The sequence below is a fragment of the Motacilla alba genome, chromosome 18 (assembly GCF_015832195.1).
Source record: "Motacilla alba alba isolate MOTALB_02 chromosome 18, Motacilla_alba_V1.0_pri, whole genome shotgun sequence".
Classification (NCBI taxonomy): Eukaryota; Metazoa; Chordata; class Aves; order Passeriformes; family Motacillidae; genus Motacilla; species Motacilla alba.
Window position 1 is genome coordinate 9668804 of NC_052033.1, and position 27732 is coordinate 9696535.

Below are 27732 nucleotides of genomic sequence, written 5' to 3' on the forward strand. Positions count from 1 at the left end.
GTTGGGAGGGACCATTAAAAGTCACCCAATCCAACCCCTCTGCAGTGAGCAGGGTCACTTTTAACTAGACCAGGTTATTCCAAACCAAATCCAACCTGGCTTTGAATGTTTCCAGGGATGGGGCAGCCACAGCTCCTCTGGGCACCCTGTGCCAGGGCCTCACCTCCCTCTCAGGGAAGAATTTTTTCCCAATATTCAATATAAACCTGCTCTCTGTCTGCTTGAAACCATTCCCCCTTGTCCCATCACTCCATGCCCTTGTCAAAAGTCCCTCTCCAGCTCTCTTTAGCTACTGGAAGGGGCTCTCAGGAATCCCTGGAACCTTCTCTGCTCCACCTGGGTGGTTTCCAGGGGAAGGACTGACAACCACTCACCCCAGAGTGGAGGGAGGGCAGGGCTGAGCATTTGCTGAGCCAGGTGAACATCTCCCTGCCCTCTGCAGCATCCCCATCCCCAGGGGAGGCAGCTGGAGCTGCTCCTCAGCGTGCCCAGCAACGATGAGAGATGAGGATGGAAGTGCACTGTGTTCTATAGAGACATTTATTGGAAGGGTATAAAAATGGAGTGCAAATTCCAGAAAGAACACGTCGTAGGCAGAGTCCCAGCCACGGGTGGGAGAGGAACCCGGGAGGGCAGAGCGTGTCCAGATTGCCTGGTGCACCCAGATCCAGAGAGATTTCACCCCCAGGGATGGATTAGGACCCTCCTTTCTGCAAAGCTTTCAGTCCTCCTGCTTCACCCTGCCCGGCTTGCCAAGAGCTCTCCCCAGAGCAGGCACTATGGGATCGGCCAGCCTTGGAAGTGCAGCTTGGAGCAGAGAGCCCTGCAGGTGAAACACCTTCTGCATCACAGAGGAGCCTGTTCCCCTCCCCGTGGTACGCTGAGAGTGGCAGTAAATATGTGCAGTTTGGTTAATACTGAGCAATGCATAAATGAGCATTCAACAGTCCTCCTGCTGCAGCTGCTTCCAGTCAAAAGTCCCATCCAAAGTCAGATCAAAATTATCCTTTTCCTGCTCTCGGGAGAGCTCCAGAAACACCTGAAATGAGCAAGGTAATGCTTGGGTTATTTCTCTGGGATGCTCCTTTGCAGGAGGCACAGCTCTGCAGCCCTGGGAGAGGTGTGGAGAGGCTTTTTGGGAGCAGGAGCTGAGCCTCCTGTGCTCTCTGGAGTAACCAGACAGGCACCCCCTGCCCGCAGGTATTTCCATACAGGTTCTCCCCACCAATGCATTGACTTAAACGTTCCTCATCTTTGCCTTGGACAAGCCTTGGACAAGCAGCAATAAATAATCTGCTGTCCCTAGATGGCTGGGCATGGGCAGCTCCCTCCTTGGGTGTGCTGTGTGCCTTTCTTGACCAAGTGGGGTCTGAGACTTCATCCAGACTTGTTCCCACCATGAAAAATCCCAGCAGTAAAAAAACCAAACCATTTTCCACCACTTTGCCAGTAGAGAGCCCCTCACCCACCACCCTCAGGCAGATTTTTGGTGCAGCTGCCTTTTGCCATTGCACCAGCCTGGGTTTCACTGCAGCTTGTCCCTGCTCCTGCCTTTACAGCACAAATAAAAATCACCTGCCTGAGACAGAGTATTCAAGGAGAAGCTGTACTCCTCGAGGCTGCAGCTTCGTCTGGCTGTGGAGAAATGGGAAGAGGGTTGAAAACGTGCAGTAGCTGTTCTGCCTTCTGAAAAAGTCACCTGGTTTTGCTCTTACCTTCCTCCAGCTTGGAGAAGGACTGGGACAGGGGCAGGGCATCTCTCATTGGGACCTTGTAGACAAGCAAAGAGGGGAACCTTGAGGAAACACAAGAAAAGGTGATTCTTGCTCTGTATTGAGATTCTGGGGTCAAACCTGTATGGATGTCCTGCTGCTGGGATCACAGCAGGGCTGGATGTGGTGACATTATAAACCAGATCCCCCTACAGGGAGCTGTTCATCCCTCTCCAGCTGTGTCTGGCCATCCCACCAGGGATGTTTTCAGGGATGGGGCAGTGTTGAAACCACTCCTCATCTCACATTTTGCAGTTACCTCTCCTGGCGGGCTGCACCTGGGAAAATCTTCAGAACCTCAGCGTGCAGAGCATCAGAGCTCTCTGCATCCTTGACCTTGATTTCCAGGAGATATCCTTTGCCAAACTTGTTCTTCAGGTACTGGATGGAGCCAATGCACCTGCAGGGCAGGGAGGCACGGAGGTGACAGTGAAATCATTGTCACCTCAGCACCTGCTCCTTCCTGAGAAGGAAACCATGGCACACTTCATGGAACGCCTGGCAGGTGAGGCTGGAGGAGCAGCCTGGGTGAGTTCCAGCTCAGCCAGGGGCTGTCACCCACCGGAGCTGCCCGGACACCAGGATGGCCACACGGTCACACACGGCCTCTGCCTCCTCCATGTAGTGCGTGGTCAGGATGGCTCCTGACTCCTTGCTTTTCAGGGCATCCCGGATTGTTCTCCTAAAGATCAGAGTGAAAAAGAAATAGAAAACAAAATCCAACACTCCCTAAAAATATAATTGTTCTTTGTCCATCTAAATGCCTTTCCCCTAAAATAAAAATAAAATTTTCACGTGCAGCAACTTCAGATTAATGAGCACACGGTAATGCTTTGAAATAATGACAAAAAATACTTTTGACTCGAGTCTCTTCATGAATTCTCCCAAATCCCATTTAGGACTGTCCTAAATCTTGTAAAAAGGATGAAGGTAAAATAGTTTTTCTCGTTTTTCTCTCTCCTTGCTCATCCCTGAGCTAGAGAGAGACAAGAAAGGTATTTTCCAACAGAACCATTGCAGCGTGAGGGACCACAGCATCTGTGGATGGGGTAAAACCCTTTCCATGTAACTTTAAATATCTCCTTTTGGCTTCCCATTCCTTTCCCATGGTTCAAACACCAATTTAGAGTAGTGGTTTTGGTTTGCTAACTTGAGATTTCTCCACCTTTGAGATTTTCTGGCTAATGTACTGATGAGTGTGGTGGGTTCAGTGCTGGCTAATTACTAACGCACTCACTTCCTGCTGTGAGGTGGGATTAGGAGAAAGGCAAAGCAGCCTCAGAACTATAGAAGGGAACAAAGAAAAATGTATCAACAGTCACTAAAATAAAGAGTAATAAGAATCAGAACAAAACTTTCAGAACACTTCTCTTTATAATTTTTCCTGCTCACCAGACACAGCGCTGCCCATTGGGATCCATGCCAGTGGAGGGCTCGTCCAGGAGCAGCACGGAGGGGTTGCCCAGCAAGGACAGCGCCACACACAGCTGTGACACAGAGAAGGGACTCAGCCAAACCTCCTGGCGCTGTGCCCACACACAGCTGGGGACAGCACCTCCTCGTTTATGGGAATTGGGCTTTATGAAATGCGGGTTTGGGAAAGGCTCATTTCCATCACCCCACCCAGCACGAGGCTCTCCCGGGTAGCTCAGGGCACAGCTTGGTCCCTCCACTGAGAAAGGAGAGTTTTAATTAGTGTTTGAGCATTGCAGTGCTCATTATAGGTGACCAAAACACACCTTTCTGGTTATCCCGGGAGGTAATTTTCTGACTTTTTTGTTTAAGTAGTCTTGAAGCTGCAGAGCGTTCACAATTCTGTGGGGAAAATGAAAAAAGAACATTTTTGTTGTTCCAAATCAATACTCTCATCAAGTGTTCCCAAAATTACCAGAAAAAGGAACTTTTCTCCCCTTGCCCTTGAATCCTGCTTGTTTTCATTAAACATTTATTGTGTTACCAAAATGCAGTGACTATTTGAAGCAGAGTGCACTGAGGAAGCCACAAGCTCTTTTCTAAACCCATCGCCAGTGTCAACAGCATCACAAATCCATTCCCCTTGCCAGTGTCAGCTCAGCACCCTTTCTTGTGGTGCCAGACTCTAACCTCAGAGATTTCAGAAAAGCTGCCTAAAGATAACATTCTGAAGAGGGCATTAGTGGTAAATTTATCCCCACCAAACACACTCAGGAAAATTGGAGATTTTCTAAGCCCACCCACTAAATCACAGCACAAAAGCACTTTCGCAGCTGAGTTTCCTGATTTCTTTCCAGGTTTCCTCTGTGAATTTTGACTCTCTGGTCCCCTCCCCATGACTGAGGGGTGGAACTGGACCATCCCAACCCTCCATGCGTACCTGTGCACAGCAGCAGCCGTGTCCTCCTGCTGCAGCCCCTTCACGGCCGCGTAGACGCTCAGGTGCTGCTGCGGGGTGAGCTCCAGCCAGAGGGGGTTCTCCTGGGGACAGTACCCCAGGAATGCAGGAGCCTGCTCCAGGGAGCCTCCTCCGTCTCCCCTCTTCATCAGCACCTGCACAACCAGGCTGGGCATTGTCCTCTCACACAGCCTTGCCCAGTACAAGGCTGTGTTGGGGTTTTTCAGGGACGGGATGGGACTGCTGGGATTTGTTCCTTGAGCTTTTATGGCGGCCTCAGCCTCGTTACATGGCTGAGACAACTGGAAGAGGGCAAAGCTCGTGTACAGCCAGCAGCAGCCAAAGATTTCTTTGTTACAGAGCGCTTTAAAAACTTTCTAGCCAAGAGCACATTGCTAAAGCTTACAGGCAGTTGTTCTAGGCAGTCACTAAAAGCACATGCACACCTGCTTCACACAGTGCTTGTCTGCTCTCTATTAACAATACACAATACTCCAGTGTTAAGCTTAAAACCTTCTACTATAAACCTTAAAACCTTCTACTCTATGCTCTAAAAACCCCAATTCATATGCTAGGCATATTTTTCTGCAGTTTTAAGGTCTATCTTAGCCAAGCCTAAAACTCAAACTGTTGTTTCATGTCCTTGCTTGCTGTACTGTTGTAACTTTTTGCTTTCAGACTCTGCAGCTGCAGCCAGCTCTGAGTTCTCTGCTCTTTCTGTTTCTGAGCCTGCTGTCACAGCTTTCTGAAGCTCTTCTCACCTTTAGTATTTTTCCCACCCAAGGAGTGGTTCAGGGGAGATTATGGGGTTTAGGTGCAGGAAACCCACAGGGAGGGAGTGATTTCACACTGTTCTTAAATATAAACATGGCAATTAGGGCAGAAGCAGCAGCTTATCAAAATTAGAAGTAGCTCACCGTCACCTTATTAATAAATTAATTAATTTAATAGCACCATGAACTCGATTAAAACCCTGATCACTAATAATGCTCTGACAAAAATTGCAGCCTTGACAAAAATGACAGCTTAGCCGAGGTGCAAGGTTTGGATTTTTGTCATGGGCCCATCCCTTGTCCCCAGGTGTCCCCTACCTGCCCAGCAGTCAGGGCTGTCTCTCCAGTGATCATTTTGATAGTTGTGCTTTTCCCAGCTCCGTTGGGCCCCAGAAGTCCTAACACTTCTCCTGCAATCAATGCACAGAATTTCTTAAGACTATTCCCCGTTCAAGAAATATATCATAAATATATAAGAATAATCATAAATATACCATAAATATAGAATAAATATATCAATATATACAGCCCCACAAAAGAAAAACTAGAAAAGGCAGTATACTGATATCAAAGATCATATAAAATAAATGGTTTTATTGTATAAAATATGCATTCAGAGAGCCTATAAGATTTCAGCTTAAAACTGATGCTGTGAATCGCTCCCAGGAGCCACAGCTAAAGTGGTTTCCTCTCCCCAGGATCTTTATTTTATCTTTATTTTATATAATGGACAGTCACAGGCCATTAAAAGGATGCACCATTAACACATCAAGCCCAGACTGAAGGTGCTTTAACAACAGAACAAATAGATTTGACCTTTCTGGCCTTGCTCAGGTAACTGAGAATTAACTCGGGCTCCAACACAGGTCTGGCAGGACAGTCCCAGTTCTCACCTTTTTTAACACAGAAGAAAAGGTTTTTGGTGGCTGTTTTCTTCTTCTTCTTAAAAAGTGAGCCAGCTTGCTTTATTTTATATTCCTTGCACAGATTGCTGACTATAATGACTGTTTTCTGAAAGTGAGGAGGAAAGAGCAAGATTAATTTATTATCTTGGCTAGCATCAATCCTTGGGTGATTTTTTTTCCATTAAAAAGGCAGAAAACCTCCTGAAGACCTTTGTTTTGCAGTTCACCACAAATATGAGGTGCAACAGGACATTTTATTGTCTGGGTTCCTTCAAAGAACTTTCTTCTCCTGAGGGAACCCCCAGTTTTGGGATTTTGATTTTCCCAGTGAGAACAACACAGCCAGAGCTCTGAGCTGCACTGGGTTGTGTTTTACCAGGTAGAAAATCGAACAAAGCAAGAAGGACAACACTCAGGGGTACCTCCTCCTGGCTGGGAGCCACCACAGCATTTCTCACTGCTTCCCTTTCAGCTCTGACATCTTCATCTTCCTCCTCGAGCTCCTTGGGGTGCTGCTGCCTGCTTTCTTTCCTTGGGGAAATCCTGAAAACCCACCACATTTAGCTTAGGATTTTGTTCTTTACCTCTGTTCTCCACTTGTGCATTTTGGATAAACCAAGAGGGAATTTCCCTGGGATTGAATTTATACAATATTATAATGATTCCTATTAAAATCATCATCATTATTGTTATTGTTGGGGATAATGGTGATAATGATGACATTTATAATCTTTGGTTTTTACCAAAAAAAGAAGCTGGTACAATCCCACAGCACAGGAAACATCCTGTGGAGGCACTACATAACTTAAAAGCTGTTTTATATTATCACACCACTACAGTGTGTGTGATAATATAAAATATTATAGGGGCTACTTATATAAATTAAATTAAATATTAAATATTTAGCCCCTATAATATTTAAAATATTATTAAATATTATTAAAAATATTTAGCCCCCAAAATATTTTAAATATAGCCCCTATAATATTTAAATATTAAATATTATAGGGGCTATTTTAAATATAAAATATTTAGGGACTATTTAAGTCACCAAAAGATCACCAGCATTAAAAAATATATATTTAAAAATAGGAACACAAATGCAATGTTTTCAAGGAGAAGCAGTGGGGTGGGAGCTTAGATCTCATATGTGCATGTGTGTTTATACAAACCTAAATACGGGGTCCCGTCTCAGCACTGCTTTTCCATATTTCAACTCCAAAAAGCGAAGAAGAAGAATGAACACCACAGAATGGATGTAAGGCTGAAAAACAGAGGCTGCCACATGAACAGCCTTGCCTTGCCTCCCACCACAGCTGGCACTGAGGCGGTGGCAGTGCTATAAAATATGTGGGGGAAACAGAATATGTGAAAATGGCCCATTAACACTGCAACTCAGAGTAATCAACACTGCAGAAAGCACTAAGGGCAGAAAAACCCCAATTCATAAAAGAACAGGACAGCGTGAGGTGATCTGGGCTTATTTCATTTTGCTCTCACCATTTCAAAGGCGTGAAATTATTCTAGCTCAGCGTGTAAAATGTCATCCAGACCCACCCAGATCCTCCTCCTGCTTCCTCATACCTGAGGAGGGGCTTTAGGAGACCCACATTCCTAAATAAAAGCAATGTTAAATGTTTTCTTACTGCAAAGACAGCAATCAGGGCATGACTGCCTGAAGCCAAACGAAATGGCTCAGAGTTCCCCATGAAAGCCTGTAAGAATAAAAAAAAAAAAAAGCAATTCTTTAGTGTCATTCTGGTTAATGCAGTAAGGTTCAGAAATGCTTTGAAAATCTGCAAAACTTCTGATTTTCCCCAGATGAACAGATACAGATGTTTGGCTTTGGGAACCCTGGTCCTACACCAGCACATGTCACAGACCCGACTCTTCTTCCAGATGTCCTGTCCCAGGAAACATCTCTGCTTTGGGTCCCAGTGCAGAACAGGTGAGTGGGACAGGACAGAGGAGACTTCACCCCTCAGTGATTTATCATTTATCAACAGTGTTGCACATAGCTGGGGGGTTTTGTTAAATTCTCAGCTGACTTTACACCACCCGTGTCTGCTGACATGGAGTAAAGCTCCTTGTGAGTATTCTAAATTTTAACTCGGGTTTTTTTTCCATGTGAAGACAGATCTGTGGCTTCAGATTTTCTCTTAGGATTGGTCAAGCCAAGTTGATTGACTTTGTGGCTGCTCCATCCTTGGCATTGTCCAAGGCCAGCTGGGATGTGGCTTGCAGCAACCTGGTCTAGTGGAAGGTGTCCCCTCACATGGCAGGGGGTGGAATGAGATGAGCTTTAAGGCCCCTTCCAAACCAAACCATTCCATGATTCCATTCTATGACTCTGCATGGAAAGAATTAAGAGGTTTTACCTAATCCACAATCACAGCTGCACAAGAAGTCACCCTCAGCCCTAATGAGCAGCTGGGAAAATGAGATCTGAGCTGAAAGAGTCGTTTAACAACACACTCTGGAAAATCCCACCCAGGATCAGCCTTCCCAGACTACAGTGTGCAGCTCTCCTGGATTTTGGTGCAGTCTCCCCCAGATTTGGATGCAGTTGCTGCCAGACTTCTTTGGGGCAGATGCCCCCAGATTTTGCTGTAGTTACCATCAGACTTTGCTGCAGTTACTTCCAGACTTTGGTGCAGTTACTGCCAGACTTTGGGGCAGTTATCCCCAGACTTTGGCCACGAGGACCCAGGGTTGTGTTTCAGGCCTCTCCTTGCCCAGAAGCACCACTCACCTGGGAGAAAATCCCAAAATCGATCGCAAAACCCATCAGGGGGTACAGAGGAACCAAGAGGGACAGAGCGTAGAGGGAAATATAGCGGTCCAAGGTTATGCCGATGAAAAGAGAAATAAAGCACACCTGAAAATAAAACAAGAGGGTGACTCAGCTGATGGGAAGGGTTACTCACTGCTCCTTAAAACTGTGTGGGACTAGCTCTGAAATTCCCTGTTGAATTTGTAAAAATGGACAAAAAATTGAGGAAGATGAGAGACAGAGAGGGCTCAGGAGATCCTCAGCTGTCTCTGTCTGAGGGTTGGCTGCTGCTTTGGGCCATCTGGGGATACTTTTTCCCAGAGACAGGGCTGCTTCAGGCAGAAAAGTCAAACATGGGATCCCATCCTCTTAATTCCCAACCCAATCCATGGCAGTAATCCCCCTCCTTCCAGGTCAGGCTTGGATGATCAGTGTCTAGCCTGATGGGTCCTGTCCCAACACTTTACATCTCTTGGATGTGGGGTGTCAAGCAGAGTGATAAATTCATTTTTTGTCTCCACTCATGCACCAGTTCAGGTTGGATCCAGGTATTCTCCCGTGTCACAGCAGGATTGTGGCAACAGAACACGGTGACACAAATTCAGTACAGAATTGGCTGCTATGAAACACACCCAGATTTATGCTCCAAATCTCTGCTTGGTGTTTTGACATCTAGCTCATCCTCAAGATCTCAGAATGTCTGCAATCCCTGCAGTGCATCATCCAACCATGTGCTCACCATTATCAGGATGAAAGACCAAAGATCACAGCTCCATCCTTTGCGAGAGTTGAAGGAGATAAGGTAGATTAAGAGAACGAGGGAAATTCCATAACCAAACATCCCTGTGACCTACAGGGAAAAAAAGCTTTTGTTGGAGAAAGTGGAGTGAGCTAAACCACCAGAAACTCATCTATAGCAACGGGGAGCAGTGGAAATGATCACAGAGTAAGATCAGGGCATTTAGAAATTACCACAATTTTACTCTGAGGTGTAAAGGAATACATTAAAGCAAGATTAATTGCCTTTTACTTCCAGCTGGAGAAACCCAAAGGAAAGGAGGTGAAACAAGTAGGTCAGTAAGAGGACCAAGAGTGTTCCAGCACCATCTGCACCCACAGTGTCTCAGTTGCCCCCACACAAAATATTTTCCCTCAATCCCTTCCATGCAAAGCACCAAGGACCAGAATGGGATGTACCAGCAAAAAGGTGATGCTGGCGCTCTCAGAAATCTTGCTGCTCAGGGCAAACTGGAGCCCAAACACGGAGAAGAGCAGGATCCAGCAGAGTGGGATGTCCACCAGCGCCTGGCCACACCAGTAGGCTGAGGGAAAGAGTCCTGAGATCCTCAGCTGGGCACGAGCTCCCACCTGGGAAGGAACAATTTTAAGGGGTAGTTTATTGCCCATGCCTGGTTGGCCAACTGCCCCCATGGGAATGGCCCCAGGAAATGAAAAGGGAATAAAATCTGTCACTGTTGTGATTCTGGGGTAAAATTCAACCTCTTTTTGTCTTTCAGTAATTTGTGCTGGCTGCAAAATGTCTCATGGATCAAAACACCCCAAGCAGCCAATCATGGGGCTGGGCTCAGTTACCTCAGAGGTGTTTTCCAACCTAAATGATTCCATGGCTCTGTACTCAAACATCCTTCTGGCAGTGCAGTTGTGATCCCTTCTGCCCACCCCAAACCTGCTCCATTCCAAGGAGTTTACCTTGCAATCCTGCGTGTAGCCCATGGCAAAGTGAGGAGGAAAACCAGGGAATAACAGCAGCGTATAAATGAGGTACATGGACATCATATAATCCCAGTATTTTGGATTGACCAGCTGAAAACAGAAGAACAAAGCATTTGTGGAAAATGCCTATAATTCATTTTACCATTCATTTTACTGCATTTCTCATAGATTACAGGGCAGTATGAACAAAAAGAGGGATTTGAAACCAAATTTGGGAAGTTTTTCCCAAAGCAGAGCCATGCAAAGTGCTTGCTGGTGAGGAAAGATGGGTGGTGCAGGTCCCACTCCTCCATCCCGGACTTGTGGGGAGCTCTCTCTTCCACCAACCGATGGGCCAAAGCTTGAATAACGTGCTGGAGAGAAAAAGGAACCTCCTGGAGAAACCCTCCCAGCCACCCTCTCCACCCAGCAGCCCTTGAGACCCACATGGGAAAAATCTGGTTTTCCTGAAGTCAAACGTGGTGGCTCCAGAGGCACCATCAGGAAGGTGGATTTACATACTCAGACAGCCCTACAAGGCTTCCCATTAAAATCTGATGAATTAGTGATACCTCAGACTGGTTTCTGACATCTTCTGGCTTCACTTACAGAGAAGAAGGGGTGGCTCCAGACCTGGATGTGCCTGGTGGAGTTGAGGGATCTCAGCAGGGCGTTGCTGATGACATTCACCAGCACTGGGAAGCAGTTGACAGCCTCCAAGTGGCACAGCACAGTGAACCTGTAGCTCTTCAAAGAGCAGGAAAACAAGGTGAGAACTCCTCATCTGCAGGGAAGCAGTAGAAAAGGAGCACACCAGGAAAATCCAGCCCTGAAATAGCTTTGCTTATGCCTGGTTTGCTAAAAAAACAAATTATGAAGTATTGGAAGTCTGTATTGCTGTGCTAAAAATGTGCATTTTGAGGAGGAAGGTCAGGAAGATAAGGTCTCCTCTAGAATGGACTTGACTGCTCAAAACACTTCCTAATTTTTGTACCTTACAAAAAGCCAACAGGGCCATCCCACAGGGAGAGCTGATGGAGGTACCTTGCTTAATTATTCAGTTGTTGTGAGGAGACTGGAGAGGAGACAAATTCTCACCAGACCATCGTGGAACACTCGTAGAGCGCCGTTGTGTTCTAGCTCCTCTGTGATATTTTCCTCCTTCGCTATTTCCACTGTAATATCCTGGCTCTGGAGCAGATGGATTAAGTCATCAATGTCTGTGCCTGGTGTGAGGACCAAAAACAGAGGAATTATAACACTAGAAAACAAAAGAGTCTTTGATGATTTTATTTTTATTTTTAAATCCATCACCACGAAACAAAACCAGAAGAAATCTAATGTCCATGGGGATCAGCCAGCACATGTGTGCTGGATCATTGCACATTAGATTTTGGGAAGTTAATGGATTTCAGACTGAATTTTTGCATTGTCCTTTTTTCCCCTAGCCTCTCCTGAAGTGCTACAAAATGAATTTTCCTTTGGGCCCATCTGATGAAGATACCAGTGTCATTCTCTGGCTGAATAACATGAAATATCATCCACTCGTGGGAATGCTGAAGGTGAAACTCTGGAAGCAGCCCATTAACTTGGCTCAGCATGAGTGAGCCTGGAGTGTGGTGCCTGCTTTGAAAACCCCACACTCTGAAATTGCTTGGATAGAGACCTGGGTTTGTGCCAGGGAGAGAACCCACCTTATCTCACCTGCTCTGATGCACATCTCTCATCAGGGTCTCACCTGCTGCTGAAGCCACAGTGGGCTTCCCCCACAACCCTCTGAAGACAATCCCTCCTCCCTTGTTAAAGCCTTCATCCCCCCTTGCATCCTCTACATCAACACCCATCTGCTCTGTCCTTTGTTTTCCTTTGGGGCAGCAAGAACCCAGAGCTGGGGAGGATGAGGAGACGCTTCTTCCCCTCACCTGTGTGGTTGTAGACCAGGAGGGTGGTGGTCTCCAGGTAGGATTTCCTCCCCAGGGGCAGGAAGTAGCGTGCAGGAGAGAGCTGCCAGGCACTCACACTCTGCCAGCCAGACAACACGCACAGTTGCAACGCCAGAGGAAGCAGAAAAACCACATAGAGCAGCAAACTGCATTAAGAAAGAGATGAATAAACACTCTGAAAAGAGATATTCAGCAGAAGTGTGTTCAGAATGCATTTGTGTGCTGGAAATGGTGGATGATATTCAGATTACCCAAAGCTCCGTGAAAAACTTTTGGCAATTTTCATAGAGTCATGGAATATCCTGACTTGGAAGGGACCCACAGTGATCCAACTCATGGCCTTGACAGGCCAACAATCCCACCCTGGGCATCCCTGGCAGCACTGTCCAAACACTCCTGGAGCTCTGTCAGCCTCAGGGCTGTGCCCATTCCCTGGGGAGCCTGGGCAGTGCCAGCACCCTCTGGGGGAAGAATCTTCTAAAACCCAACCTAACCCTCCCCTGTCACAGCTCCAGCCATTCCCTCAGGCCTTGTCACCAAAGACCAGAGAGAATTTTATTTCCAGAAGTCTCAAACCTTGATCATTCACCAAATGATTAAAAATGTAGCAGGGAGAGAACCTCAGATCCAGACTGCTCAACTTTTTAGGGCCATGAAATGCTTTTCAGACTTCCATTAGTTACAAGGTTTTCATAAATCAGCACCTTCTAAACATTTTAGGGCCATGAAATGCCTTTCAGACTTCCTTTAGATACAAGTTTTTCATAAATAAGCATCTTCCTTTAGTTCCTTGTGCCCTACCAGGAACTCCAGCTTGAATACCAGCAGGGCCAAATGAGTTCAAACACTGGCAACATGAGAGAATTAAAAAAAAAAAAAAAATCAGAGGAAGCCTGAAAGCACTCTCTGTACACACTGACTTATTTTAAAACTTCCTCCATTTGACATAAAAGTATTTCTAAATGATTCTTTTATTTGGAGAGAAAATGGGTTTCTCTTGCATAAATTATTCAGCATAGAAATGAAAATGCACAAAAGGGAGATTTTGTGTTACTGGCACTGGAAAGCAAAAAACTTTCCCCTCCTAAGATCATTCCTAGCCAAGACCTCATATCAATTAATCCAAACTCATGGAAACAGGAATGTGGAAGTTGTCCCCCCTGGTGTGACCATGTCCACTTCCAGACCTCCAGAGACAACCCTGTAGCAATGGATTTGAACAGCTTGGGCTGAGGTGTGCTCCTGCCAAACCACTTTTGGTTGTTCTTGTCAGAGCCCTCTGGAACTCATCAAGGTTACTGGGACATAAATTGTGCTAAATTAAGAAAGAAGAGGCTGAGAAACAAAATGCCAAGACCACAAGAACTAGGTAAAAAAAGTGAAAGCCCGCGAAGCAGTGGACTGTAACGAAATATAAATACTGAAAAGTGTGTGCAGAACCTGTGGACAAGGTAGAAGCACCAACCAAGAAATGTGTGATTAGCGTGCAGTAGTGTTAGAATGTATAAATAGAGCACAATGTAAACAATAAACTGGCTTCTGCTTAATCACATTGGCCCAGGAGTCCTGCTCTCCTGCAGAGCCCCCTTGGCACTTACATGGACCGCAGGTTCTTCACCGAGCTCTTGAGCTTCAAGAAGTGCACCCGTGCCATGGCAGAGACCTGCTGCCTCCAAAGGGCCAGGCCCTGCACCGACGCTGTGCCGGTGTCCGAGAGCAGCAGGGAGCCTGGCCCGGCCTCCTCAGGGCTTCCTGGTGCTGCTTCTCCCCACTCCTCCCCAGGGACGTGCTCATCTGCAGAGAGTTTCCACGTGCACATTTATGTCTAAGATTATAGAATGCAGGGCACCCCCGACGTAGGGAATGATTGGCGCCTGACTCCATTGATTCAGAATGCTGAACAATTGCTTTATTAAACTATACTATGTTATGTTAATACTTGTCCTGGATTGCCAAGCACATTGTATTCTATTTGCCATCTGTGTGGCAGCTGTCTTCTGTTCAGTGGGCAGTTTTTCTTATCTCTTCCACAACCACTCCTCCCTCTGGGGAGACACCTGCTGATAAGAGGCCATTGAATGTCACTGTATGGCTGATAAGAACTGCAGCATCCCATTTTGAGATACTCTGCCCAGAGGGAGGAGACAAGCATTCCTACCTGGATATAGTCTGGAGATCCTACAACACCAGGACAGTTTTTGCTCCAGTGGATTTTTCCCAGAGGAACAGCTGCCTCTTCCACTGGACCTTCAGAGGAAGACTATGCCTTTCTACAAGATCCCTGCTCCAGCAGAACCACACCTGACACTCCAGGAGGGCTGCAGCCACATTTCCAATGGGATGCTACCAGCACCCTGACCCACAGGGTGTCAGGTTGTGTTCTGACTCTGTCAGTGTTGTTTCAGTTTACTGTATTGTTCATTTTATCTTTTTATTTTCTTCTCTAATAAAGAACTGTTATTTCCTGCTCCCATTTTTTTTTTTTTTTTGCCTGAGAGCCCCTTAATTTCAAATTTGTAGCAATTTGGAGGGAGGGGGTTTACATTTTCCATTTCAGGGGAGGCTCCTGCCTTCCTTAGCAGACACCTGTCTTTCCAAACCAAGACAATACGATACTGTATTAAAGAGATACTATACTACAAAGAATACTAAAGAAAAACCCGTGACTGTCCCAGACAGCCAGGACACAGCTTTGAGTGATTGGCCAAGGGAACAAAACAATCCTCAGCAGAATTCAATTGACAAATCCCTCCAGGTAATCAATCTGCCTAAGACATTCCACATGTGCAGAAACAACAGGAGCAGACAATAGAGATAAGAATTTTTTTCTCTTTCTCTGAGGTTCCTCGCGGCGATTTCCAGGAAATATCCTTGGGAAGTTGTGCCTGCCTGCTTTCTGTGAAGAGAGCTGCAGCTACATAAGACCAGCTTCTAGGCTGGGATTCATGAAAGTTCAAGAGGCACCTTTGGAGGTTACTGCACAGGAGCTGACCTCTTTGGCTGTGGGTTGTAAATTGTACCTTTTTGACTGTCTGTGGCTTCTCCCTCCAGCCTCAGGAACACATCCTCCAAGGTTGTCATGCTGACTCCATAGTTGATAATTCCCTGCTCAGAGCAGCCATCGAGGCCACTGAACAGATCTGGAGGGCAGAGATAAAATAAAGGCATAAGCACAGATATCCAGACCACTGGCTGAGCTGAGCCAACCTGGAGCATCTCCAGTGACACAGAACTGCCAGAACACAAAGGTGTGGAGGAACACAAAACTGCCAGAGCCATCCCTCATGGAAGGTGTTTTTCCGCTTAGCACCAACATTTCAGACTGTTTTCACCCTCTGTGGGATGGTCAGGCTGAAGTGATGGGCACGGTGGGTGAGAAATGGGCACGGAGCAGCACAGGTTGTGTGGGGTTTTCTCTTATCTCTGTCTTTTCATTTCGCAGAGAGAGAACTGAACTCTCAGTAACACACGTGGCCCAGTTTAGCCTGCAGGGTTTGTCGATGCAAACAGTGGAAAAGCATTTGTTGCACAATATCTTAAATGTACGATAAAATTGTGGGGAAAACCCAAACTGTGATGGTTTTGAAGTCCTGATTTGACTCCTGTTAAAAATCTCCCTTTGCATTTCTCCTTCCACACATTTGTCATTTTTTTTCTCTATGAATAATCCCTCAGTTATTTTCATATACGTTACCTGGGAATTTATTCACATTTTCTAGCGGCAGTTTATATCTCAGCTCATACTGGGTGTGTCCTGAGAACGTGGCATTGGGGATGTACTGTTTCACCAGGGCTGTCACATTCTCCAGGCCACAAGACTCACTGACATGGATCCTGTTGTGTGGAAAAAACCACAGACGCTTAGGTTTGGAATAAAAACAACCCAAACCCACCCAGAAAAACAATATCCACCATTTTATGGATGCAAAATAAAAAAAACTCCAGTATTCTTCATTCATTCATTCCCTGCTCTGGGTTAACTAACCCCAACCCTAAATCTTACTGCTGTTTCAGTTAATGGAGCTGGATTTTAATGCAGGTAATTTGTTTGTTTTGGTGACATCTGCTCTAGGGTTTTATTAATTCTGGTGTCCCCTTGTACTTGCATGTTGCCAGGTATTGTTGGGGCTTAAGGAGGTACCTTAAATGATAGCAAATCCCCCATTTTTTCTTCAGGAACAGAGAAGAGCCAACACACTTCAGCCTCCCGTGCGAGATAAAAGCCTTGCGGTCTGGAGAAAGGAAAAGCCAAAGGAATTTCTAGTGCAGAGCAGCCATTGCCTTCTTTTGAGACTTTGTGCTGCAGGGCTGTCCCATGGGGATGCCCCAGGCAGAGCTCACCTGCCAGGATGTCAGCCTCATCCATGAACTGGGTGCTGAACAGGGTCACCCGCCCTGCCTTCTGTTCCTGCAGGAGGCTCCACACCCGGTGCCTGGAGAGAGGATCCAGCCCGGCCGTGGGCTCATCCAGGAACAAAACCTGCAGGGATGATGGGATCAGACATTCCCCATTGTCACTCTAGAGCCGAGAGTGACACAGGAGCAGGCGGGAGCAGTGTTGTAGAAAGAGCAAAGAAGGCTTTATCCAAGAGAACCGTGTGGTTTAAATAGAGTGATACCATACATTCTATTTGATTGGCTAGTTACCAAAAACACCTTCCTCGCACACTGTCCTTGAGAAGAACAGAAAGACAAAGTAGAAAAACACCACCTGCAGAGTGTTTATACTTAGCGAGTTATCACATCTTACAACTCCCTGAAAATTGTCACAAGCCGCTGTGAGAAACGCGTGCCGTTCCTCTCTCTCTGTCCCATGGCATCCACACCTCATTGCTGGAGCAGTGGCACGGCTTTGGGGTTTGGGGTTCTGAAGGCAACCCCGGGCATCTTTGAGACAAGGCCAGCTGTTCTGGGGGCTGTGAGAGCTCAGGGAACTCTGCCTGCTTCAAAACTCGGCTGGCAAGGTGGGTTATGAATTTAAAAAACAAAAGAAATTATGAAATGTATTAATTCTAATTATAAGCACTTTAAAGAAGTCTGACATCCTGGAGCCAAATACATGCCCAAGGTTTTAATTATGCTGGACCTGAGTATTTCCTACATCACAGAGCCATGCCTGCTGCTTTACCTCGGGGTTTCCAAGCATGGCTATTCCAATGGATAACTTCCTTTTCTGTCCACCACTCAGTTTTTCAGCTTGAGTGTCTTGAATGTTGCTGATATCCAGCAGTTCCAGAATCTTTTGCACCTAGAACAGCACAAGGATGTCCATTCTCAGCAGCCATCCTTTATTAGGGGAGATTTAGATTTAAATTAGCCATCAGAAGGAAATTGTTGCCTGTGAGGGAGGTGAGGCCCTGGCACAGGCTTCCCAGAGAAGCTGTGGCTGCCCCTGGATCCCTGGAAGTGTCCAAGGCCAGGTTGGATGGGGCTTGGAGCTTCAATTTTCAGAAGATCCAGGAGAATTCTTTGACCTTCCCAGTGCAAAAGGAACCTCTACGGAATGGTGGGGAACACACACTCACCTCTTGATCCACCTCTCTGGATTTGATGCCCTTGATTTCTGCAAAGGTTTTCAGGTTTTCTTTCACCGTCAGGACCTCAAACTGCGTGTTGAACTGCGGGCAAATCCCAATCATCCCCCTGATCTCCTCCCTGTCTCCCATTTCAGACAGTTTGTAGTTGTATATGGTGGCAGAGCCTGTTCACAGGGATAAATGGATGTCTTAGGCTGGAAATGCAAGATGTGGCTGGGGCGTGTATTCCATTGCCATCTGTCAGAGGTGGGGCAGTTTTCTTCTGTTCATGGGCAGCTTTCTTTATCTCTCCCACAACCAATCCTCCCTCCAGGAGATCTCTGCTGTTCATGGGCCATTGATTATTAATTATCTTCTGTCCATGGCCAGCGAGTGTCCCTGCATGGCTGATAAAATTCCATCATCCCATGGGGAGATGCTCTGCCCAGGGGAGGAGCCAAGCATTCCTACCTGGATACAATCTGAGCTTTGGGAACAGCACAGCAGCCTCTGCCCCCTGCATTCCCAGAGGAGCAGCTTTCTTCTCACTGCATTCCCAGAGGAGCAGCTTTCTCCTGCCCTGCATTCCCAGAGGAGCAGCTTTCTGCTCCACTGCATTCCCAGAGGAGCAGCTTTCTCCTCCCTGCATTCCCAGAGGAGCAGCTTTCTCCTCCCTGCATTCCCAGAGGAGCAGCTTTCTTCTCACTGCATTCCCAGAGGAATTCCAGGCCCATCTCCAGCAGCCCTGGAGCTTCAGAGGAAAACTCCACTCTTGTGCAGGATCCCTGCTCCAGCAGAAGCACAGCTGGCCCTGCAGGAGGGCTGAGCCACCATGGAATGGCACTGCTGCCACCACCCTGACCCACAGGGGGTTAGGGCCTGTTCTGACTCAGGTGGTGTGGGTTTGTATTACTGCATTTTTATTTTTATATTTTCTTTTAATTTTTTTTTTTTTTTAGTTTTTTCCCTAGTACAGAACTGTTATTCCTACTCCCATATCTTTGCCTGAGAGCCCCCCTTAATTTCAAAATTATAACGATTTGGAGGAAGACTGTTTCCATTTTCCATTTTGAGGAAGGCTCCTGCTTTCCTTAGCAGATATCTGTCATTTCAAACCCAGACAATGGGATGAGAGGGAATGAATTGGTCTTTAGAGCTTTTGGATCAAGGCTACCCCACCCCAGCCTTCGCCTACCTTCCGAAGGGAAGCTGAGCCCACTGAGCACGTTCAGCAGCGTTGTCTTTCCAGCCCCACTGTGGCCCAGCAAGGCAGTGATCTGACCCTCATAAATGTTTAAAGACAAACCTAGAAGAAAAATAACATCAAGTCTGGGGAGAAATGAGGTTTGAATTGCCCTCCCTCACTGTCAAAGGCAGAAGTCAAAAAAGTACAAGAATTAAGTGATAATAATTAGCCAAAAGAGCACTGAGTGGGGCAAAGCTCTGCTAACATTTAAATGCATAAGGAGTAGGTCTGTATTTAGTAGAAAAGACAGAAATAAAACAATTTAAAAAATTAAAATATTTCTTCTCTTTAATCTTATTAAAACCAGCAAATCAGTAAAAACTGAACAAAATAGGGATCAGTCACATCAATTAATATTTGACATTAATTTTCAAGCAATGCCAGTGGTTTTTTCATTGACTGACTGTTTGCACAAGGGTGTTTCCTTGTCTTTAGCAGGCATCAATCTCACAGCTTTCATACCTCTTAAAGCTTCTGTCTTCTTGTCCTTCTTCTTATAGGCTTTTTTAATATTGTGGAGCCTAAAAGGAAGGTAAGGAGGTTATTATTTGGGGGTTTCTGTAAAAGCTTTTCCCTGCTGCCCCGTTACATGTTTATGGACCTTAAGTTACAATGACAGAAATGGCATGAAGAAAGTAAGAGGTTCTGGGAAATGAAGCTGAGATTTACAGATTTGACAGGCTCTGTGCCCAGGTGCGAACATCCCAACCTGGCACCAAAAATGGGGCACCAAGACTGGCAAAAACAAGGCCAAGCCCACTGCAACATTTTCACAATGGGTTACCCTCTTCATTCTCCCTTTTGTCCCTGAAGGACATTGAAAGTCCACAACAAAACAAAAACCCCAGTTATTTTTAAATCTAAATTTACCTAAATTTCACCTTTAGTGACCAGTCTGAATTATATTTTTATCTCTAATTTTTCTCTGTGAAACAAAATGTTTTGCAAGAGCCCCACGAACATGAAAACAACCTAAAAAAGCCCAACCCAAGCTGATGGAAGGAGTGGGGAGCCCTAAACCAGACACAAGCAATCCCTTCTCTCTTAACCTGATGGCCTCTTTCCCCAGGAATTCGGGGGGCACAGGCTCCACATCACCCCCAAGGACCTCCTCAGGGTTTGCTGTGGCTCTGGGCATGTCCCTGGCAGAGCCTCTCCTGCTCCTCATCCAGTACGAGGCCTTCAGGAAGAACAAAGGAGGGGCTGGGATCCCATATTTGCCTGCCAGGAAAGCAATAAGGTGACCTGACATCAACCAAAGGCACAGCCAAGACACCATCCTAGACTAAACTTTTAGGAGTTTCAAATAAGTATAAAATTGGTACTTTTTTTCCAGTCAACCCCCCCACCAGGTTTGGAGCAGAAGTAGAGAAGACAAGAGGGATGGCTTCAGGGAATTTTGTCATGAATTCAGTGCTTTTTGTAACGAATTAAAGTATTTTTGTAATTAATTAAATTATTGTCCTATACAGTATTACACTATAATCTCATAATTAGAAAGAAAAAATATTACATAAAAAATGTTAAATACTTTGGTGTCACTGTTTCTCTGAATCTGGCATGTGCCAGAAACAGAAAAGTCACTCCATGACATCATAAATTTCTTTTAGTCCAAACCTTATTTTGGTTGAGTCCAAGAAAGGAGCAGCCCATAATTTCCCTTATATAGCTCATGTAATCCATGTAAATAAAAAGAAATCATTCCTACCTGGGAGAATTTTGTCAAAATACAGAGCCAGCAGCATGTACAAGACAGAGTCAAACACCAGCAGTATGTAGGTTGAAAATAAAAAGGATGCTTCATCCATAAGATTGGAAAAGGAGAAACCTATTCTATATTTCTCTAAATCAAGAATCTGAAATAAAAGAGGAAGAAGAACAAATTTCAGGCTGGAGAAACATGCAGATGCCAGCAAACCATGGATGCAACTTTGTTTATTGACCCAGAAATCATCTGCAGTACTAACTGTTCTTATTTTCTTTCTAAAGGGGAAGGGGAATGAATTTACTCCATGCAGAGATCTTCATGCTTTAATCCAGAATTTTCCAGAACAATCCAGAAACAGAAGAAAAGATCAGAGTTTTAGAGGAGATCAATTTAAAAAATCTGATATGGGCATTCTTGATGTGACAGAGTCACGACAAAAATGTTATAATTTACATAATGATTGATTTAACCAAATTAACAAAGTCAGTCCCTTTTTCTGCTGCTGCAGAAATCTCTTCTCACAGGCAGATTTTTTTTTCAATATACATCAAGAAATCAAATATTAGATTACCAGAGCTAGCAAGAGCTGTGCAGATATGACTAATTGAAAACTGGGAAACAGCATGGACTTCTGCAGGCTGGGGATGGAGGAAGGGCAGCAGCAGCAGAAATCCAGAGCTGCATTTGCACAGTCCCTGCTGCCAGGAGCAGGGGAGGGGCTGGGCAGCCAAGGATGCTGTCCCTGATGCTCCCGAGGATAATGGGGCTGTTGTGTGCAGGATGGGGCCATGGGGAAGCTGCAGACGTGCACAACAGCAGATTTTTGTGCCAAGGGCCCTGCTTGTGTCTGCGTTCAGCTGCTTTTGAAGCAGGGGAATGGGATGGAGGTGTTGGGGCCCCTGTGTGCTGCCCAGCACAGCTCAGCTCACCTGGGGGTTGTGCGGAGGAAGGGAAAATGCCTGAGTGGTTTCCAGCTGGATTTTTGAGCTCAGGGCAGGAATTCCTGCACCTTTCTCCACCAGCAGGGGAAGGAAGGTTCAGCTGCAGGGGTGGTGCACCTGTACCTTGGCAATGCCAGTGTTGAAAGCAAAAGGACACATGAGACCAAGGAACCACTTCAAGGGCTTGGGGACTTCTTCTATCAGCACTGCCAGGCTCAGGAACCCGAAGACAAAGATGATGAGGAAGCCTATGGAGCTGACAAGCTTGGAGGTCCTTAAAAGGGAGCAGAGCATGAAAACCAGGTGGATCTGTAATGACAGAACTTTTCTTCAACCACTGAAAGAAATAATTATTCTTAACAGCAGCACTTCCATCTGCCAGGAACCAGATTTCTGCTGAGCTGAGTCTGGATAATAAAATCTACTAAAGCCCTTCTTAGTGGGTTGACCTGAGTTTCAAACTGGGCCTTTTGTAGACAAACAAGAGCCTGTCAGCCCTTCAGGCTGCAAATCAAATCTCGGCTGCTGACCTAGAAAAGCCACTCAGATGTTTCAGCCAGCGTAGTCCACAAAGCTCCGAGCACAAAGGCTCCGGAGCAATGCTTAGGTTCATCAACAGGGTAATAAATCATGTGGGGAGGAAATCTGGCTTTAAAGCCTGACTTACACACGCCAAGCCATAGAGGAAGAACAGGAGTAAGACTGCAGGGAAGCTGCTGGCGTAGAAGCGCTTGTGCAGCACGAGGGCCGTCAGCAGGCAGGAGAAGATCAGCACATAAAGGGAGTACAGCAAACTCCAGGACAGCCTGGGGAGGGAGAGCTGCCATCAGCCCTGTGGGTAATTAACACCTCTGCTTACTACTTCATCTGCACGTCAGAAGTGTTTAAACGGAAATATTAATTATTTCCCACGGCAATCGTTTCTCTTTCACGTCCTCAGAACAGACAGGTGATCCAGCTTAGGAGGAAATGCCCCAGGGAGCAGAGGACACCACTGCTGTGCTCAACCCTCGGGATGAGAAACTGAACAAATGCAGTGATCAATTAATATTTGACATAAATTTTCAAGCAGTGCAAGTAAGTTTTTTCATTGACTGACTGAAATATTTGCACAATGGTGTTTCCTTGTCTCAACCAGGAATCCATCTCACAGAGTGCTGGAGAAAAGTTATAAACCCATTTAGCTAATTAATTGGCTTCTCAAGCGCCCAGGACCAGACTGATTTTTGGCAAACGTATTCCGGTTAAAAAAGAGCTCACCAAAATGCAATGTCCTGCAGGCCCATGGTCTTCATCAATTCTTTGAGCTGCTTCTTTTCTCGTGTGACATTCCTTGATAAGAAATACATGAAGGGCAAGAAGCACATCACGATAACGGCCATGAAGTAGCTGTACTCCAGGCTGATGAAGAAGAGGATGCTCTGGGACTTCATTCTGGCACCAGCGATGGATTCCATTTCTTCCCAAACAGAATGATTTGTCACCATCTGAAGGAATGCAAGGTCAACAGATCAGTGTTTTGCTTATTTTCTGCAGTGAGATGCATTTATACAGGGAATATTCTGCTTCATCCTCCCTGGATTAAGTTTAAAAAGCAGCTTCATTTTCTGACAAAGCCATCTCTTGCTATTCCCGCGGCAGAGTTTGCCTTTTCTATATTATATTTAAAATAAAAGGATGTCTCCATCAGTTCCTAAATTGGATTTACCTCTATAATGGCAGCATCAATGCTGGACTGCAGGGACAGGAAGCCTTTGTACCAGTACCTTGGGCTCTGACAGCTCTTCCGGGAGAAGTCATAGCAGCTGTCTGCAAGGCAAAGGGCATCACACTAATGAAAAGTAATTAATTTTCATTATTAAATGTAATGACAAGAACACACTGGCACTGTGGGAAACTCTTCAAATGGACAATGACAAGAAAAAAAAAAAAAAACCAAACCACCTAAACTCACAATTTATTCCATCACTTAACAAATGTGGATTATTCCCACCCTGTCCACACCAGGCAAGCACCCTGAAATTCTCATTTTGTATTACCTACGTCTCCAATGACTTCATTGGGAATAATCACATGGGTGGTAGGAAACCTGAGGTGGTAGGAGAAGTTGTCCTTAAATACAACTCCTATAGTTTCCCTATTTGAAATCCAGGCTTTCTCCATGGCTCTCTCATCATCCAGTTCCTTTAGTTTTATACCTGTGGAGTGCCAAAAAAATATTGCCATGAGATTTTGTGAGTCTGGAAATGCTTCCAGAGGCATTGAGGGAATGTTCTGCTTTCTCAGCACTGCAACTCCTCCTTTTCCAGTTCTCACTGCCCAGGGAGGCAGCTCTTAATACTTCAGACTTCACCAGTTGTGAAGAAATGCACCTCAAAGGAATATGTTTAAATGTGTTTTATTAGGGAATATCAGGTAAGGCAGACATTTCCAGTTCAGAAGAGCACACTGGCCTCTCAGGTAGTTTAAATTCTAAAGAAGAAATATTTGTGAAAATGGAGGATTTGGGATGAATTTTAAACCATCCCCTGATCAAAGATGTTGAAGAACCACTACAACACAGCGCACGCACAACAGGTTCAGTAACGACAAAATCCAACATTTAAAAAGCAAAACCCACCCGTCATGACAGCGCTGGAGGCCACTTTGTTCATGATGTGCCTTGTGGTGGCAGTGGCGGGGGTGAAAGTGATGGTGGCCCCGGTGGCATTGAAGGCAGGGTCATCCAGGTAGCCCAGGTGCTCGGCGGGCACCTCGGCGTACTGGGTTTGCATCATGAACGGGGACGAGGACACGATGAACATCAGGGGCAGGAAGAGCAGGGACAGAATCCACTCCTGCACCAGGGGGAGCAGGGAGGAGAATTTCATGGCAGTATAAAAGCAAGTTCTTTGTGGGATTAAAATGTGAACAAGAGGAATTCAGTCTTTGTGGGGTTAAAATGTTAATAAGAGGGACTCGCTCACACCCATTTCTTAGGTGGGGATGAAGAGATTCTCTGCACTGTGCCCCTCACCTGCTCCAAGAGCCCATCTGTGCCCTCATTTGTCACAAACCAGACATAAATATCACCATTAAAAAAAATAAATTCAAGTCTCCCAGCGTCACTATCAGTCAGGCTTCTCAAAAGTACTTTAAGTCCTAATTTTACCCAAAGATGTTGGTGTCTAGGGGCATGCAGGGATTGGCCACTCTCAGTAGTTAGCCACTATTTTGGTTTTATTTTTAATTTTTTCTTACCTGAAAGCTCTGCATCTTCATCCTCCACTTGATCAGGACATTTTTCCACAAGAGAATTTTAGTTTGCTGGAATACACTTATATTCCTCTGGACTGTCTTCATCTTTGAACCTAGAGACAATTTCTTTCGGAAAATTGCTTTCAAATACAACAAAAGCCAAACCAGCAGCAACTGGTTTTACTTGCACAGTCCTTGCAGATGTGCAGTGAAACTTTTTCTCCCTTTTTACAGCAAGAATGAGCTGAAGAAACTCAGATGTTGTGTGCTGAGCACAACCACCCCCGCAGCACAGGGTCCAGGAGACCTCATCACCCTCAACACACTCCAACCCTCACAGCTCAGCAGCTAATGCTGATAAAAATCAGAATTTCAGGCTTCCATGCTTCAGCATGGGGAGTTTGGGAGGAGTTAATCATTTATTGATGAAACAAAAAAGGGACTATCACATTACATGACCTAATCGGCTTGGGTGGGCTCCATATCCAAGAAACGACAACAATATAGTCAATTAAAATCCCTAAAATCCTTCTGCTTGTAATTTTAATGTGCTTTAGGCTCAACACCAAGAAGTGTTGAGCAACTCCTGGCTGTGGTGTGAGCTGAGCTCTTGTGGAAAACAGCATCTGCTGAAGGGAACTCGGAGCCGCGAGAGAGCAGATTCTTGGAAGTGTGTGGGAGAGATGTCACTGGCAAGTTATTAATGAAAAATGAGATAAAACTGAGTGGCCACGAGCATGCACTGAGGTGTAACTCCAACAGACAGGGCAGAATCCTCAAAATGACATGGTCCAAGCAAAACAAGGATTATTTTGCCTGGTTAATGCTGGTGGTAGGGCTGAAAGAAGTAAAGCATAAAGCTGCCTGTCAGATTTTTGCAGATGAGACATGTGCTTTTAACCATCTATAAAATATCCACGAGGATCTCTACTGAGCAAAAGGATTCAGTAGCTCCATGTAAAAGAGCTCTGCTCACATGGCCTAACTGCTCTGCTGTCTCATCTGGAGCTAAAATCTGCTTTTCAACAAAATCCTGATCTTCTCTAAGTGATTCTCAGGTAGGAAAATTGGAGCTGTTACAGACCTAATCCCTTCAAGCCTTCCTGTCATAGGGAAGGAAGATTTACATTGTCCGGCTCCCCTGGGGAACAATGCCTCCTGGTGCTGACAGGCAAGACAGAGTTTATCTTCCTTCAAATATTTCTATTCGGCCCTCAGGGGTTGAATCTCGGTGTGTTGAGACAGCAGGCACTGAAATGCTGGATTTTGCCACCACCTCTAAACAGAGTTTTTCCCCACTGATGGTCTCACTAATCCCAGGAGTATAAAAATTTGAATTTAGCCTGTGTAATAACCTCTAGACTTCCTTGAATAAACTGTGGGTTTAAACTTGTCATTGTTTGGTTGATTTTTCACCCCACAGAAGTGAGGATTAGGAGGTTGTGTGTCACTTGTGCACATCTCCACCTCTGCCATGGGGTTGGTGTCACAGCTAAAGCTGCTTGCCAGGTGGTTCTAAGAGTCCCACGGAGTAACCTCAGCAGGCTGACACTCCCAGGAGATCCTGGGGTGGAGAGTGGCACATCAGGAGCTCATCCTGGACATGCCACATGTCCTCTGTGTGGTCACCCCTCAGTGTCCACTGACCCCGTGCTGCTGCAGGGTTTGGACAGCTGGGGAAATGTGGCACAACTGATTTCTTTGCTCCTGTGGTATTTCAGGAGGAATTTTTTAGAGCATAAGATGGACAGAACTTTTCAATCCAAACTTTATCTTATACTAGAGGTAGGGAAAGAAATCTGTTCCTTGTATGTCCTGGATCATTTAAAATACTGAGCTGAAGCTGCTGCTTCCTTGTGGTGCTGAGAAACACTGGAATTAAACCTCTGCCATAAGCTGAGCTCCATTTGTGTTATTCCATCTCCAAGTAAGGTTAAAAAGACTCTGCTGCCTTTAAACACCCCTAAGCGTGACTCAACCTATTAGAAAGATGCCCCATGCCCTACCCACACACTGTCCCCTCACCCAGTGTTATTAACAGCATTATCATTCACTGGGGGTTTTCATACCTTCAAAATAACATTTGTTATTTAGGCTTAGGAAGAATGCTTCCGCCTTACCTCAGCAGGAAGGTTTGAGAGGAATCCAGAGCTCGTCCTGGAGGAGCAGAGATGCTGAGCCTCCCTGGGCTGGACAGCCTGACTGACAGACTCCCAGCTCTCCTTTGTCTTTTCCTCCTCAGGCACTTCTGCAAAAGACATTCCTCACACCATGGCTTCTTTTTTTCCCCTGGCTTCCTTCTCCTTCCTCCCTGGCAGAGCTCCAGCTTCATTTGTGTCAGAAAAAGCAAACAGAGCACATCGCTGTTGAGGCGCTGGAGCGCCTTGTCCGAAAAGTTAACCAGGACATTCTTGAGTGGTGGCCAAGAGAAGAAAACAAGCCCCACAACAAAGCACACAAAAATCCTTTCTCTGGCAAACTCTGCTGTGTTTTTCAGTGCAGCAAGAGGGGCTGAAGTCAACAGTGTTGTCACAGCACAGGCAGGGGAGGACAAAAGACGGCAAACTCTTCCTGTGGCATCAGCCACAGAGCAGGAACAGCAGAGAAGTGCTGCCTCCTGGATAGCTACAGCTCTTCCAGCTCAAAAACATCTTGGAAACGCTGAAATAAATGTCTCCTGACCAACTCTGTGCTTCTAAAGGGGATGGGTTTGGTTTCAGCCCAGGCTCTGGAGCGTGGCTGCCCCTCAGTTGTCCACAGCAGCATCCCTGGGCTCATCAGGGCTGAGGGACCAGGGGTGGGAGGGAGCCTGAGCAGCTGCGACAGAGGCTGGG

The 27732-nt window shown here is 45.9% G+C and overlaps 1 protein-coding gene across 1 annotated transcript; it reads right to left on the minus strand.

Moving 5' to 3' along the window:
• Positions 1 to 517: 517 nt before the first annotated feature.
• On the minus strand, positions 518 to 27634 carry LOC119709484 (ATP-binding cassette sub-family A member 10-like). Its single transcript, XM_038157320.1, has 39 exons — positions 27019 to 27634; positions 24902 to 25011; positions 24282 to 24498; positions 23701 to 23859; positions 23370 to 23470; positions 22922 to 23148; positions 22329 to 22467; positions 21785 to 21970; positions 20721 to 20868; positions 20062 to 20233; positions 19475 to 19533; positions 18962 to 19072; positions 17776 to 17951; positions 17379 to 17498; positions 16592 to 16730; positions 16392 to 16482; positions 15945 to 16084; positions 15271 to 15390; positions 13849 to 14044; positions 12230 to 12396; positions 11406 to 11533; positions 10917 to 11054; positions 10305 to 10418; positions 9792 to 9962; positions 9334 to 9444; positions 8574 to 8699; positions 7468 to 7536; positions 6994 to 7085; positions 6244 to 6364; positions 5810 to 5927; positions 5235 to 5326; positions 4126 to 4298; positions 3512 to 3587; positions 3165 to 3259; positions 2335 to 2454; positions 2032 to 2172; positions 1716 to 1795; positions 1580 to 1635; positions 518 to 1039 (listed from the first exon to the last, which is right to left on the minus strand). Exons 2-39 carry the CDS (start codon positions 25001 to 25003, stop codon positions 941 to 943), a joined length of 4890 nt encoding a protein of 1629 aa, XP_038013248.1. The 5' UTR covers positions 25004 to 25011; positions 27019 to 27634; the 3' UTR covers positions 518 to 940.
• Between the last annotated feature and the right edge of the window lie 98 nt (positions 27635 to 27732).